Raw genomic sequence first — 16301 nt, 5'->3', positions numbered from 1 at the left:
TCTAAAATCATTAGCCCAATGAGGCTTACATAGGTGAAATTTGCTATAGATTTTTCTTTTGGTCAAATTTTTCTTGCAGACCAAAGGAAAGAGGGGGAAATAGGCAGGGCAGGGCTATCAAAGTAGTAATTTTTAAGCCTTAGTTAAATGCTGCTATTTCTTGGTTGGAGAGCAACTGCTACGTAAATATAAACTAGTATCAGTGACCACTGAGCTTATTGTTCCATGCTGAGACACAGAACACCTTCAGTATGTCTCTCTGTATTACACACCAATAATACAGCAACCCATACTGAGTACAAAGCCTAATTGTTAGACAGCCCATGCCTTTGCTCCATTTTTCTGCTATATAACCTTTGCATATTTGTAGTCATTTGGAAAGTCAGGAAATGAATAGTGACTGAATATTTAACACTGTACAATTTAGAAGCAACATTTCTATTCAGTCTCTAAATCTGAGAAAAACATGGCCTTTGGAGAGTTAGGTCTTTAACAATCATATTTAAAGTAGTATCTAACACAGTTGATGGAATACTTAGTTAGAGAAAAAGCTCAGCTATCATTGACCAGATGGAATGTTATTGCCTTCTAGAATTCACCAATTCTTGGCTCTTAAAGCATCATGCAAATTGAAATGTACAGTGATGTGATTTACTCAGAGGGAAAATTGAATACTACAGACATTCCCTGCAGCCACTATGCTAACACTGGTAAATGTACTGAAAAGTTTTATATTGGACATATGGAGAAGCATATGTTCTCTCATCCTCCAAGCTTATGTAGCTGTGAACACAAGGCTAGCCACATGAAGAGGCAAAAGGTGAACTATATATAAAACATGGCACATGTAAATGCTCAGTTCTGCAATGAAAAAAAAGCTATTGTTTTCATCTACCCACAAAAACTATTATAACTTGAGGCCAGTTCATAGCACACCACAAACAGCACAGTGGCTACTGGTAACCTCATCTCTTTCTTCACATTTTTTCCCCAGTAAGGCATGGATAATTTTACATTGTACCACTGAGCTGCACAGGGAAGTAGAGGGAAATTACTAACAAAGCAATTCCAGTGGTATAGCTAAAGTCAGGAATTTAGCTCCTTTAATCCATACATGAAAGACAAGGCACTTAGTCACTAAATGAACATGAACACACTTTGAAGCTAGCTATTATTTTAAAAAATATATAGATTGAAAAATATGAACAACAGAGTCCTGTGTGACCATAAAGATCAGCATATTTATCATGCCATAAGCTTTCATGAACTAGAATCCACTTTTGTAAGATGCATCAAGTAATAACCATAACTGCAACTATATTATTCGTATGAGTACAGAACAGAGAGGGGACAGCCCACGACCACTGGGAGACGTGACATGCATAAAAACAACATATACTAGAATCTCTGCAAGATTGGCCTGCTGATGAAAACAAACCTAAGAGCAATCAGATAATTTCTTATGTGCATCTAACTGGAAACACTGCATGTAACAAACAGGGCTAGGGAGCTGGTATGCTAAACCTCTGATACCAACACTTCTATTTTTGTACTGTCCAATCCAACTCCTGATCCTTTGTAAATGGAAATCTCTGAAAAGAAAACCTTTCAGAATTCGTATTAAGGTATGTATGTAGCACACTATACATAAAAGGTTTTTATCAGAAACATACAATATACCTTAAAACTAAAGAATTAATAGAATTAACACTTACAGAACATAATACATAATACATATATTGTTATAATATTTTAAGTTTTTATTTTGAAACTGGAGTCATTTATGTTGGAAGTGTCAAAGAGATATAGGGAATTATATGCATATGTGGTAGGATTGTGCCAAAAGCAAAAAAAATTTGGAACAGTATTCATGCAGAATTAAAGAAGGTGGTTAATTTGAAAGAAGATCCGAAACCCAAGATGTATCTCCTGAATATGACGAACAACAGCTCAATTGAGAGAAAAAATGAAAAAAATTATATTATTTGCAATCATAGCAGCGAGAACAGTATATGCAAAGTATTGGAAAAAAGAAGAATGCCCAACAGTAGAGTAATGGAAATTGAAAATGATGGATTTGTGCGAGATGGAGAAATTAACATACCTGATTAAAAACAAGTCTTTAGAAAAATTTGATGAGGATTGGGAAAGCTGGTTAGAATACATGCGAAAGGAAAGGAAAGAAGTTTTGTGAAAAGAAGGTTTTTGATGAGTTTGGAGGAAGGTTGTGTATATAAATATAAATTTAGATAGTAGTTAATATCCACTTACTGAATCTATATCCATTAGTTGTTTTGAATAACATATAAGCTTAAATCAGGGGTCGGCAACCTACGGCCCGCGGGCCGGATCCGGCCTGGCGAGGCCTTGGGACTGGCCCCAGCCCAGTCCTGCCGCCGATTGCCGCCCCCGCCGCAGCTTCTGTGCCACTCTGGGCGCCATTTTGAGTTCGGCCCCCCAGTTGTCTGAGGGACAGTGACCTGGCCCCCGGCTCAAAAAGGTTGCCTACCCCTGGCTTAAATGGTAGTGGTAGTAGGTTATATTTATAGAATATTTATAGAATAATATTTAACTTTGGAATGATAAGTGGAAATGCTGGATAATCTCGTTAATGTTAAAGTTGGTGTAACAGTTAAGAAGATAAATTCTGATTAACGGTAAAAGGACTATATTGATATAAGAGTTCAGTAAATAAGAACTGGGAAAACAGGAGAAGATCAGCGAAGGAGGAAGTAACAAAAAATTTTTAGTTTTTTTCTTTCCCCCCTCTTTTTTCTATTTTGGTTATTTTTATCTTTTTTCTCTGTAAAAAGGGATTATTGTTGATGATATTAAGACGATGATATATTTGTAAATGAAGATATTTTAATTCAATAAAATTTATATAAAATAAAAAAAGAAACTGGAGTCATTTTCTTTGAGGTTCATTTCTTTTGCAGACATTTCTACTGACTTGAATTCCACCCATACAACTCTCATAAGACCAGGTATACCAACAACAACAACAAGTTTATTGATTAGTCAACTGACCATATCAATGGTAAAATACAAATATCAGACTATCAAAGTACATACCAGTATACCAGTTATAGTATTGGTAATAAGAGACCCATATTCAAATCCTTTGTTGGCCACGAAGTTTTCCATGTCAGAGTCACTTTCAGCAACTTAAGAGAACAGATTGCTGAACAGATAAATTTTAAGCAATAAAAACTTACTCCCATTTAGCCTGTGTTTTTCCTTTAGTCTTTCATTGGCCCTAATATTGTGGAAGGCAATTTACATATTCACTTCTTAGCCATTTCTGATGGTTCCACAACACTCAAGTATAGGTTTTGTGGGAACAGAACTTCACAATGGGGAGTAGGTAAGCCCCACTGCACAAAATGACACCAGTTTGCATAATGTTGGAAGTTTTGCTGTAGGTGGGATATTAAACTGCCTATAGCATAATGGCATGTAGGATCCATGTAGATCAAAATTAGCCCAACGCAAATGTATATTTAATACATTTACTGACATATTGCTGAGCATCCTCCAAGATGCTCAGAATAATGTTTGGAAATCTCTTCAATTTATGTTTAAATGAGTATCCTATTACAAGTGATGGAGTGCATTTGCAGAAAATGTTACATATTCTGTATTAAATTTTATCTTAGCTCATGAGTTGCTTTTTTAAGTAACCTAAGATCATATTTTCACAAATTTTTCTCATGTCAAAACAGCTTTTATGCTGTCTAGTTAAGTCTAACTCTTTAGGCTTTGCCATACTGCTCCCTGGTATTGACTCATAAGTAATGTTAGTATTTTAAAGACATGCTTGTTTCTGTAATTGGCTTGAAAGTGATAGCAAATTGTATTTGTTTCAGTAAACTGAATTCCCTTAAGTAACCCTGAAGAAGAGTTGTCTGACTCAAAACACATTGGGTCTTAGCAAACTCTTTCAAGTGCACTGTTACTCATTATTAAAAACTGTTTCAGGATGGTGAGAAACATAATCATGAAAGATTATCAGAGCCGCAGGAATTTAATATAGCAGAAACTAAACATTTACACACATATTGTACACTTATTTAAAAGGCATGAGAAATTATAGCACTCTTTTACAAATACCACCAAGGGACAAGGTGGTGATAGAAAGATACAAATGCTGTGGGGACATAAAAAGGTTGTAAAAAAAATGGGGGAAGCGTAGGCGGCCTTTTGGTACAAAGTTAGAAGAGAAATGACAGTACAGATGATAGCATATGTCTCATATGTAAATTGTCATTACACTTACTGAAACAGCAAGAAAATTATGTGTTTGCTTGCTTCTAAACACTCCATGTTCTAAAAATATGAAAGAACCAAAGAATGTAAAGTTTAAGATTTGTAGAATTATGCTGTCTCTCCAACTGTCAAAGTTACTACTTTTTCAGAAACAAATCATGCATTTCTCTCAACTCCAAAACCTTGTACCAAGTTTCATTATTACCAAGAATTACACACTTTATGAATAAAAGATAACATGACCATAGTTAATTATTATTTTTTAAAACAAAATGATTTATTTTGTAACAAATAGCTACCCAATCTTTAGCACTACCTAACAGAACTACTATCTTTCTAAAAACGATTTTGAATTATTTAGGAGCCAGTATAGGAGCTAATATACTAGCTCCTAAAATATTAGAAGTTAATAAATATTATTTGACAATTATTACTTAATTAAAATATTGATATCCTGCCCGATATCATGGGCTTTCAGGCGATCATACCAGTAAAAACAGTTTCAATTGAAAACATTGTACAATTTAAAATGATAATAATATTTTTTAAGAAATCCACTGGGCCCCAATGGTTATGATAAAAAGCCATGTTTCAATAACAGAATTGAAGCCGATGTTTGTACCAAATCAGGCCTACAAGGGGGTGTCATTCAACAAACTGGATACCAATAGAGGAGGCCATTTCCTCCTTTGGAAGACAGAGGAGAGTCCCCTAGTAGACCTCTTCTGTCCTCAGACAGATTTACTGTATATAGGTAGAGAAGCTCCTCAAGTTACCAAGGTCACAAGCTTTTTAGGGCTTTCAGAGTTATCACTAACATTTTGAAATCTAATCAGAAGTCTATTTGATTGTTAGTGCAATTCCTTTAAGAATCATGTTCAGTGGTTTCTATATGTTACTCTAATGAGCAATCTCACTACTAAGTTTTGCTTTGTACCAGCTGTAGCTTCCACATCTTGTTTAAGGACATCTACAGGTAGAGCACATTACAGTAGTCCAGTCAGAAATTCGCCATTACATGGGCTGCTGTTGGCAATACTCAAACATATACCCATGTTAGTATTTAGAAGCAATATAGCCATCTTCTTTCTTTCAGTTAGTCTCAAAGGTGCCACAAGATAACTCTGCTGTTGGTAGGTTATTCCAGCCCAGGGATAGGCCTAAATCCAATTGTAGGCCTAAATTCAATTGCTATTCCCAACTGTAGTAGGCCCACCGAATTATCTGCTGAATGGCTATTCAACACTATATGAACATCATTGATTCAGTAGATCTACAGTAGCTTGGTTTAGCCATTGGATTTAGCCCAAATTGTGCACATTTCTCTGCCTTCAATAAGAGGACTAGGCTTTGTGATACAAATTTCTCCTTATCTGAGCTAAAATCTTAACACCAGCCTTATATAATAAATAGAGTTCATAAACTAGCTTTAAAAAGCCCTGCCCTTGTTTCTGTTAACCAGATGCCCCCATTCCAGCCTTAGTTTGGGAGGACTTCTTCTCAAGCCTATTTCGAGAACCCAATCAAGGACTTACAGTTGATTCAACAAATGACCACTTATCTTTAGCAGAGTTCCCTTCGTGGTCTCTAGTTACAGTGGTTGAAACTAAAAATATCATACAGTCCTTGAAACCAAATAAAGCACCAGGTGAAGATTTACTTCTACCAGAAATTTTTAAAACTTGCACAGATTGGTGGGCTCCTGTTCTGGCTGATCTGTTCACCTTTATTAACAACACAGGACATTTCCCTTCTGGTTGGAAACTTTCCATCATTGTTCCCATATATAAAAAAAGGAACAAAGGGGACCCTAAAAACCAGACCCATAAGCCTTATTGACATTGTGGCCAAAATGTATAAAAAACACCTATTAGGCAAAATTGAGGAATGGATTGCTGATAAAAACTTATTAGTGGAAGAACAAGTGGGATTTAGATCAGGCAGATGCACCATGGAGAATTGTTTTACTTTGCACCATCTAATAACAAAGTATATGTCTGAAGAAAAAAAAATTTATAGCGTTTATTGATCTCAGAGCAGCATTTGAACCGGAACAGACGGGCCTTTGTGGGGTCCTCATCACATGTGAGGGTTGCCTGGTTGGTGGAGTGCCCACATGCCTGGCAGCCCTTGCACATGACGAGGGCACTGCAACTGCGGTGCGGCCACCAGACACGGCACGTAACGGTGACGTCGCAGCTGCTCCGCTTCCAGATGGGGCGGCGCAGCTGTTGCATCATCGCAACGCCTCTCACACTTCGTGGCATTGCAGCAACGCCGCAAAGAGGAGCTGCTTCCAGGCGCTCCTTGTTTGCTCCACAGGAGCACTGCACAATTTGGTTGCTGCGGCGCTCCTGCGGAGTAAGGAGAGGTGCCGGCGAGGCGTCTCTTTCTGGTGGTGTGTACTCCACATTAGACACAATTAACAGAGATATCCTCTGGTCCAAACTGGCAGAATTGGATATGGAGCCAAGACTCCTTTATCTGCTCTTCACTCAGATACCTGCCTTAAAGTGCATATCTGAGCTAGCGGTGCGCTGTCTAAGAAAGTCAACGTTCATAAAGGAGTTAGACAGGGATGTATTTTGGCCCCTACTTTATTTAATTTATATGTCCATGACATCCCAGGTTTTCTTTACCAACAACAGTCCACACACCAAAGATAGGCAATACATTTCTTAATGTCCTTCTCTATGCCGATGACATGGTTCTGATTGCTCGCTCGCAGGTGGGTTTGAGACGGCTCTTACAGAACCTAGCCAATGTTCCCTTAACTCTTTAGCCATCAACAAAGATAAGTCTAAGGTGGTGGTATTTGGGAAAAGGTACAAAAAATATTATTGGTTCCTGGAGGGAGTCCCGATTGAGCAAGTTAACTCCTATTTATATTTAGGGTTGTCCTTCTCAAATACAGGGAAATGGACAAACCACCTTAGAAGAAATAAACAGAGAGCTATAGCTAATTCCACTGTACTTTACAAATTGATAAATTACAACCATTCCACTAGTTTATCCCCTATCTTAAAAGTTTATAAGGCTAAAATCATGCCTATATGAAAGTACCCCTTTTGGAGCAGGCACAGAGCTGCTTCCTAAGGAGGATACTTGGACCAGATAAGAACACTCTGGCCCAAGCAGTGAGAGCAGAACTTGGGGCCCATTCTATCTAGTGCCAGGTTATGATAAAAGTCTTTAATTACTGGCTAAGGATCTTCAAAATGGACTCAGGGAGACTCCCTAAACTGCTTAGAAGAACAGCTAGCTATTGGGCGACCAAACTTTTGGGTATGTCAATTATTCCAACTAATGTAACAGCTAGGCTTCTCTCCTCCTTATCTACTTTCCGCTGGTCATACAGCTCAGGAAACATTAAAATAAAGAATTTTGGATATCAGTGCCCAAACAGACATAGCCTTGCAGGCCGGTTTCAAGTCTCTAAATTGGTTGGACAAAAATAAAAGATTATTTGGTTTAGAGAAATACCTTAACACGTGACAAGGGCATCATCATGGTGGCCGGGGGTCACCATGATGATGTCATGCGCACACCGTGTCCAAACGGTGTGGCACGTGCATGACATCTTCGCACCGTCCCAGGCCACTTACGGCAGCCTGGGCATGGCATGGGAAGGAGCTTCAAAATGGAGCTCCTTCTGGGCACGCACCTCGTTCTCACAGCCACCAAACAGCTGCGGGAATGACACCAGAGAGAAAGGGGCCAAGCGGCTTCTTTCTCCCATGGCTCTGGCTCCTGGGATATCCAGGGGCATGAAGCCCCAAGGACACCCCTTTTCCAGGCTATGGGGAAGAGGCATTTTGGCACTTCTCCGTGGCCTGGAGAAGTGCCAGATTGGAGCCTCTGGGCTGCCGGTATGGCTGCCCTGGCCTCAATCCTCCTGGGAAAGGGGCGGGTCCAGACCGCCAGAGAAGAGCTTTCACCAGAGCTAGAGCAACTGAACTCTATGGTGAGAACAGGACGGTTTCAAAAAATACCCTACCACGAAAGAACATCTGTGGTGCTCCAGTTGTAGAGGACACTGTGCATATCTTGTTTGACTGTTTATATATGCCAAGGAGAGATCCCACTACTTACAACCATTTTTGGTTAAAATGACCAACTGGGATCCAATTGTTAAACTGTCCTATTTCTTTTCTGGGGAGAATTTACACTTAGTACACTGCACTGTAATATTTATTACAAAAGCTGCTCACCTGAGAGATGTATTTATCACATAAAACGGAGTCTCCTGCCATGGTGATGAGCTTATTTAAATACTCCAAATTAATTTTTTTATATTCGTTACCTCACTCCCCCTGTTTTAGCTTGCAATCTATTTTTATCAAATTTACTATTTATTTAAGTTTCATGTGTTTTAATTTATCTAGTTAATTTTTATGAGTTTTTGGATAGTGATTATGTTTTATCTGTGTATGCATTTTGGTATTTTGTATTTTATTTTATTTTATTGTTGATATGGTCAGCTGACTAATCAATAAACATTGTTGTTGTTGTTGTTGTTGTTGCTAACCATTAGTTACCCAGTGAAAAGAAGTACAGCGGAAAATTGTTCCACAAAATGTCTGAATAAGGGAATGTTCCTGATATCTTCAGCATGATAGAAAAACACATGTCAAGTCTGCACTGACTGCTGCAGAAAATTATAGTGATAAAATGTCTTCAAACAGTTTAAAATGAATAGTTATTATAATTCTTTGTCAGAAAAGATATTGATATGGAACACTGAAATAGATTATATTTAAATTTTAATGTATATTCTGACTTAAAGGTACTCACTTCAATAAAGAAGAGCAAAATTCTATTATGCCAGATATCCAGAACAATGGTTGGTAAACTATTGGCTCTAAAAACTCTGAGGGCAAGGTATCACTGCAGTTACTCTGAAACATCCTGAAAAACACAAATATTCCAGAATAATAGATTAGGTAATGGATTAGGTAAAAAATGGATTACAATGTTTATGTATCATCAGACACAGAAAACAATTTACTGGATTGAATCCAAATAACTACCAAATAACTCCTATTATCAGCTTGTACAGGAGATTTCCACATTATTTATTCCCACTGGAGCTTTCTGCTGCATTTCACACATCATTACAAAAACACCCCCCTCCTCCCGCAAGCAACAGGGTTTTCTTTTGTAGACAGTGGCGGGATACAAACCGCCGCTTTGCGGCGGTCTGCCGCCGCCGCCGGTTAGTCCGCGGGGGAGCCGGAGCCTCCATATGGTGCGACTCCCGCGCGGAGCGAAAAAGAAGCTCCAAAATGGAGCTTCTTCTTGAGTCGCGTTTGCGACATAGCGAGGCGCCAGGGGCACACTCGCTACGCCACAACGCCCGCGACACGTACGGACGCTCAGCGTCCAATACGTCAAGAAGGCGGCGCCCATGTGGAAGGGGCGCCGCCATCTTGTACGTATAGGATACGTACTAGGGTTAGGGGGGTGCGGAAGCACCGCCCCTTCCTAACCCTAGTACGTATTCTATACGTACTAAATGGCGGTATGTATCCCGCCTATATCCCTATACAGTCAAAACATAAGAAACTCTGGGTGCACAAGCACAACTTTACATGCAATTCTTCAAATCCAAAGAAAAGTGCAATATAAAATTCAATTTTGCTCTGAATTAAAATCCTATCTATATATTATTATATTTTTCTACATATTTCAATGACCTTCCAACATTTTAAAGGTAAGTTGCAAAACTGGTCATGACAGATCAAAGGCCTAGCACCCTGTTTCCGTGGTAAAACAGTTGCTCCCAAGAATTGGTGTTATTCCAAAGAAATAAATTACATATTGTGCAAACCATTGCTTTTGTCTTTCCTTGAAGCTACTGAAATATAATTTCTGATTGATTCCAAATTCAAGCATTATGGCAAAGGAATAAAACTTTTTTTCTGTATGAACACTTGATACTATGCATAGGTCTCCTAAGGAAAGAGTCGACTGCAAGATCATTTTGGTTATCTTTTCCTTGCAGTTTTCACCTCTACAATATCATTTTTGATATGAAATAATCAGAACCACACACAGACTGTCCAAATACGGTAACATTTCATATTTATATAGAGATACTATCATACTAGTTTTCCATATATATATATATATATATATATATATATATATATATAATTTCCTTGCATTACCATCACTCCCAAGACTGTTAGTTCAGAAGACATTACCATAGAGGCAAAATTAGTATTTTATACTCCATATCCATCACTTTATACACCACACCTCATTTACTCTTAGGAGATTCGTTTGGGGACTTTTCACAATCTTCTTATTTTTCAACATCCTAAAATAATGGTGTCATCTGAAAATTTTGGCACTTCACTTTTAATCATAAACCTAAATTCACTGTACTCTACTGTACATGCTCAACAATCCAGAATAAGTCCAGTATCTCAATGGTCCTGGTGCCTGAAGGGTCAAGGTATTGTCAGTGTAAGGGTAGAGAAACATCTCCTGGGGTGTTAACCATACCATCCATTCATATTCTAGGGATAGTCAGACCTGATGCAGCACATTCCTCTGCATAAAGATATACATATAAAAATGTAGAACTGATCACACACCCACAAGAATACCAAAACTTTGCAGTTCTTCCTCAGGACTGCTTTTACACAATGATAATAAGATGCATAGCAGCTCATCTGAAGGTATTATCACCTTTGAAAGCAATAGTACTACATCCATTCTTGGTATCTAGAGCAAGTATTACTTTCTTTGACATAATATGTGATTCATTTTAATTGTACAATGAACTGTCTTGTTATGAGCCTAACTGGTTTACATTAGAGTCTGTTGGGTGAATCTAGAAAGGCTACTGAGTGTGACCCATTGAAAGTACTAAATAAGTCTTGATAAGAAGTTGTCATTCTTGACAGTAAGATATAAAACTCACAACATCAGAGATAAGCTCAGAAAAAATGTCACAAAGATTGAGGCAAATGTGACTCCCCTTGCTCTACTTCTACCAATATTTCATACACACTGCGGGTTGCACAGGAAAAGCTCTAACCCAGCTGGAGATTTCTATTGATTGAGACTTATCATACCATCCCACTTTGATAGGTTTGGCTGTCACTCCAGACAACAGACGATAGAATCCTCTTTAGTGCTGGTGAATTGAAACTAAAGGCATGAATGTCTTTCAGAAAAATCACAACTTATGATATGATTGATGGTTTAAACAATGACTTTTATATGCAGTGGTCAAGTGAACAACTTTTTAAAAGAAGTCTCAGTGATGTTGCATGCAGATGAAGCAAAAGTGGCTCTCGCATGTACCTCTCTCCCTTCTATGTCCAATGGGCATCAGTCCCTTATCTTTATTTGTGCAAGAGATTTTATTGTGTGCCCCTTGAGGACTGGCAGAAATTAAAAAGATTTTTTTCATGTTGCACCACCCCTAGATCTACCTTTTGTGCTTCTTGCTGGATTTTGCCCTTAATGGCAAAATCCGAGTTTTCTCTGTAGGCTATTGTCGAAGAGTTTGTGCTTTGCCTTCTATATGCATTTGTGCTGCTTCCTGGCATGGAGGAATGGCCATTAATGCTGCTTAGTGGCTTAGGGTAAGTTTCAACTGGAGAAGAGAAAGTTAAGAGGTGACATGATAGCTATGTTAAAATATCTGAAAGGATGTCATATCCAAGATAGAACAAGCTTGTTTTCTGCTGCTCCAGAGACTAAAGTCCAAAACATACTGCAGAAATCATCCAGTTTGAGGCAGCTTTAACTGCCCTGGCTCAATGATAGGGAATTCTGGGGACTGTAGTTTTGTGAGACCTTTAGCCTTCTCTGTCAAGCGCTATAGTGTCACAATAAACTACAATTCCCAGGATTTCCTAGCACTAAACCAGGGCCGTTAAAGCACTCTCAAACTGGATTGTTTCTATAGTATGTTTTGGACCTAGGACACAGAGCTGGATTCAAACTACTAATTGGATTCAAACTACAGAAAAGCTTAAGAGATGATATGATACCCCTGTTTACATATCTGAAATAATATGATACTGAAGATGGAGCAAGTTTGTTTTCTGCAGCTCCAGAAAACAGGACCCGCAGGAATTGATTCAAACTACAAGAAAAGAGATTGCACCTTAACATTAGGAAGACTTCCTGATGGCTAGAGCTGTTCATCAGTGTCGATAATGCTTTGATTGTATATTCCTGCAGGAGTTTGGACTGGATGGCCCTTGTGGTCTCTTCCAACTCTATGATTCTATGCTGTTTTCTTTGTACTTCCCTTTCTCTTCATGTGCCATCTAGCCTATCAAAAAGGAAGAGGAACAGCCGTGGGGTTGTGGAAATTACATAGTTGCCACCACTGAGACAATCTAGACAAGTCTGAGGGTGTCACCATTTGGTGCTTGATTAGATTTGAAGAACTGCACAGTCATGTGTGTGTGCATTGTGTGACAAAGCCAGGACATCTGGTGGTAAATGTCCTTGGAAGGAGCCAGACCACTAATGCGTATTGGACTGCATCTGTGAATGTATGAGCAATATGTATGATGAGATGTACATGATGTAATGCTTGATGCAAGGTCCTGGAAGGTTGCATCAGCCGAAGGTATATAAGGTTCAACTGAATGTAAACATGTGTGGGTCATAGTTGTGGAGTTGTTGGAGTGTAGAGTCAGTGCAGTGAGTTGATATATGTTAGCATTAAGAGTTCTTGTATAGCTCTGTGTTCCTGTGAGCTGATAAGAAGGAAGTCTGAGTTCTTAAATTCCATCCTGGAATTCTACCTTGACTTTGTAAATAGTGATATCTTATCCTCTGTAAATAAATCCTTCACCTTGAGCTGTCTGCTTCCACTTCCTGATTTCAAGAGTATCTTGTGGTCCTGGCAGAGATACTGAAAACACATTCAAGTCTCAACCTCAGCAGGACAGAGGGGAGAATATCCCATACCATCAAGGACTGTCAACTTTCCTATCCTTACAACCACTTCTTTGGAAAGAAGATTATCTGCTGGACCTAAAAGGATGAATTCTGACACAAAGGGGGAAGAAAACTCAAGGATCTGCTAGGAGGAACAGAAAGTTATCTTCTGCACACACCATTATGCCAATGCTTTTCTGGATCTAGGTTTAATTGCCTGGTATACCAAAAGCTACTAGGAAATTATCTTTATACATAAGAAATGCTTTATACATAACAAGTTGCCTCTTGTTGAAGAGCTGAGGATAGCATCTTTGATACCAAGGAAAATTCCATTGTACAGTTATGCTACTCTTCTGTAGTGTATGACAAAGTGAGATTTGATCTTGTAAGCCTTAGTGCTGGTATGAAATGATTTTTTAAAAAAGAAAATCGAACAATTAAAAGGAAAAAAGAAGAAACAGAAAAAAGGAAAAGAGAGAACATTAAAAGTACAGTTCAAGGCAAATAAGCAAGAACAACCTGTTGCAAATTTAGTGGGACGATGAAAAAAGAATTATTGGAAAATACTGGACACTGCTGATTGGATACAGTTTTCTTTATCCGCCACTGTCCTACCTACTCAACTTTTATTTTGAAGGGATCTCCCCCTGATATAGCATGCTGATTTTTAAAAAGATATATATGCACTCTGCAATGCACTCTGCTCTTTGGATATATTAATTGGGGGATGAATGGGTTGTTTTTTATACAAGGGTAAGAGAGTTAGCCTGGGAAAGAGAAGTGGTAGTGTTGGGGAAAATGGAAAAGGATAAAAACGGTTATATTAGTCAATTATTATAAACAGAATAGTGATACTGCAACTATGCAGCAGTAAAAGAAATAGAGCCATAGGAAATAAGAAGGGAATGCTCTTTCACAATTCCCTATCCTAAACCAGAAAAGCTTATGCACATACTGTATACACAGGAACAGTACTTGTCTTCATTGTCTGATAGTGCTATCTTTCATTAATTGAATTTCAGGACTTGTCTAATCTACAAATGGGGACGATGTGATAGATTTCTAAACTGGGAGATGGATTATTGTGCTGCTTCACATGATAGGTGAGGAATCACATTTTTAATGCCATTCTGCATAAAAACATTCCAATACAAAACTAGCACAGTGAAATACAGGCCCTCTTTGAGATGCTAGGTTTGCTTTGTTCTGTTTTTGTATGGAAAATATTTTGAACTGGGGAAATATTTTTTTCAAATGGCATTTCTCCAATGGCAGTCTGAAAAAGTACGGTGCACTATACCACCTCATAATACCCATATGTGAGACTCATGCCAAAATTCATGAAATTTACTTTCACACCATAATAATATAGTATTATGCCTGCAAAACTGCAGAGTCAGTGTGTGTGTGTGACTAAGGCCTGGACATCGGATGATTGTGGTCTTGAAGCAAGCAGTAGAGAAGCCAGAGTACAATGTGTATTAGGAAGGACCTGGACAATAAGGCTATGTGCATGATGTAATATACTAGCCAAGATCACAGGAAGTCAAACAGATAAGAAGCACAGCTCAGTGTGTGTCATTGGTTGGTTGGTGTCAGTAGTTGTTGGTCTGGTGTTGTTGAGTGTTGGTGAGCCTGGAGAAAGCTGGTTTCGCTTTTGTCCATGTGCTCTGTGATTGCCGTAAATAGTTTTTGCCTCTAGTCCTCTGTAAATAAATCCTACACTGCAACAGTCGGCTTTCACATTGTTTGGTAGTATCCTGAGGTCTGTGTTATCCTTGATTCTGTCATGTTCCATATCTAATTTTACCATCAAATTATAAAGTTTAGCAATTAGTATTTTATTTCCAATTTAAAAAACTGTCTCCAATTCCATCTTCTGTTTCTAAATCTACAGTAGTTTCACATCTTGTTTAAATTTCTCATGTGGTTGAGACTGCCATGGTTGCCTTGACCAACGATCTGCGTCTAAGCACCGACAGGGGTAGTGTGACCCTGTTGGTGCTCCTAGACCTCTCAGCGGCTTTCGACACGATAGATCACGGCATCCTCTTGGACCGCCTGAAGGGGTTAGGTATCGGAGGCACTGCATTGCAGTGGTTCCGGTCCTTCCTCTCAGGCAGGTCCCAGAGGGTGCTGCTTGGGGACAGCTGCTCCAGTAAAAGGGAGCTCACCTGTGGGGTTCCACAGGGTGCTATATTGTCCCCGATGTTATTTAACATCTATATGAAGCCACTGGTGAGATTATTCGGAGTTATGGAGCTGGGTGTTATCAGTACGCTGATGACACCCAGATCTATTTCTCCATGTCTCGTTCGTCGGCCTTGAATTCTGATGGCGTCTCTTCTCTCAATGAATGTCTTCGGGCAGTAATGGGCTGGATGAGGAAAAACAGATTGAAACTGAATGCAGACAAGATGGAGGCGCTAATGGTAGCAGCCCCGAAACCAAGAACTGGGCTGCAACCCCCAGTCCTGGATGGAGTCACACTCTCCTCCAGTGATGTGTTCGCAGTCTGGGGGTGCTCCTTGACTCGTTGCTCCTGATGACAAATCAGGTGAATGCGACAGTCAAGAGTGCCTGTTATCAGCTTCAGCTGATATGCCAACTGCGCCCTTTTCTGGAAGTAAGGGATCTTGAGACTGTTGTACACGCGCTGGTAACCTCACATCTAGATTTCTGTAATGTGCTCTACATGGGGCTAACCTTGTGCTTGATTCGGAAACTGCAATTAGTGCAGAATATAGCGGCCAGAGTAGTGTCAGGAACATCGAGGAGGGACCATATTACTCCGGTATTAAAGTCCCTCCACTGGCTGCCTATTGGTTTCTGGGCCCAGTACAAGGTGTTGGTTATCACCTTTAAAGCCCTAAATGGCTTGGGTCGAAACTATCTCAGGGACCGCCTCCTCCCATATAATCCTCCCTGCACACTCCGGTCCTCTGGGAGGAATTTGCTGCAGCCTCAAAGATCTAGGCTTTCGGCTACCTCCCAGAGGGCATTTTCTGTTGTTGCCCCCAGACTATGGAACAACCTGCCAGACGAGATCCGTCAACTGACATCTTTAGACAGCTTTAAAAAGGCTGTCAAGATGGATCTCTTCCAGCAGGCCT

The 16301-nt window shown here is 39.3% G+C and overlaps 1 protein-coding gene across 14 annotated transcripts in view; it reads right to left on the bottom strand.

Moving 5' to 3' along the window:
• KIAA0825 (KIAA0825 ortholog) overlaps positions 1 to 16301 on the bottom strand; it is a 258455-nt gene that overhangs the window by 149316 nt on the left and 92838 nt on the right. For 12 of the 14 annotated variants that reach the window (XR_016277504.1, XM_089493054.1, XM_089493079.1 and 9 more), the window contains one exon: positions 9064 to 9177. Coding sequence is in view for 13 of the 14 variants with exons in the window: in XM_089493054.1 (XP_089349180.1) it covers positions 9064 to 9177 (114 nt within the window). In the remaining variant the exon portion in view is untranslated. Of the gene's footprint in view, positions 1 to 9063; positions 9178 to 12397; positions 12569 to 16301 lie in introns of those variants that run through there. The other 2 variants (XM_089493144.1, XM_089493134.1) reach the window with 2 other exon arrangements.

Source organism: Sceloporus occidentalis, unplaced genomic scaffold (genome assembly GCF_023333645.1).
Source record: "Sceloporus occidentalis isolate IW3139 unplaced genomic scaffold, rSceOcc1.0.p SCAF_1, whole genome shotgun sequence".
NCBI lineage: Eukaryota > Metazoa > Chordata > Lepidosauria > Squamata > Phrynosomatidae > Sceloporus > Sceloporus occidentalis.
Note: the sequence above shows the minus strand (reverse complement) of the source record. Positions and strands in the feature narration are given on the sequence as shown.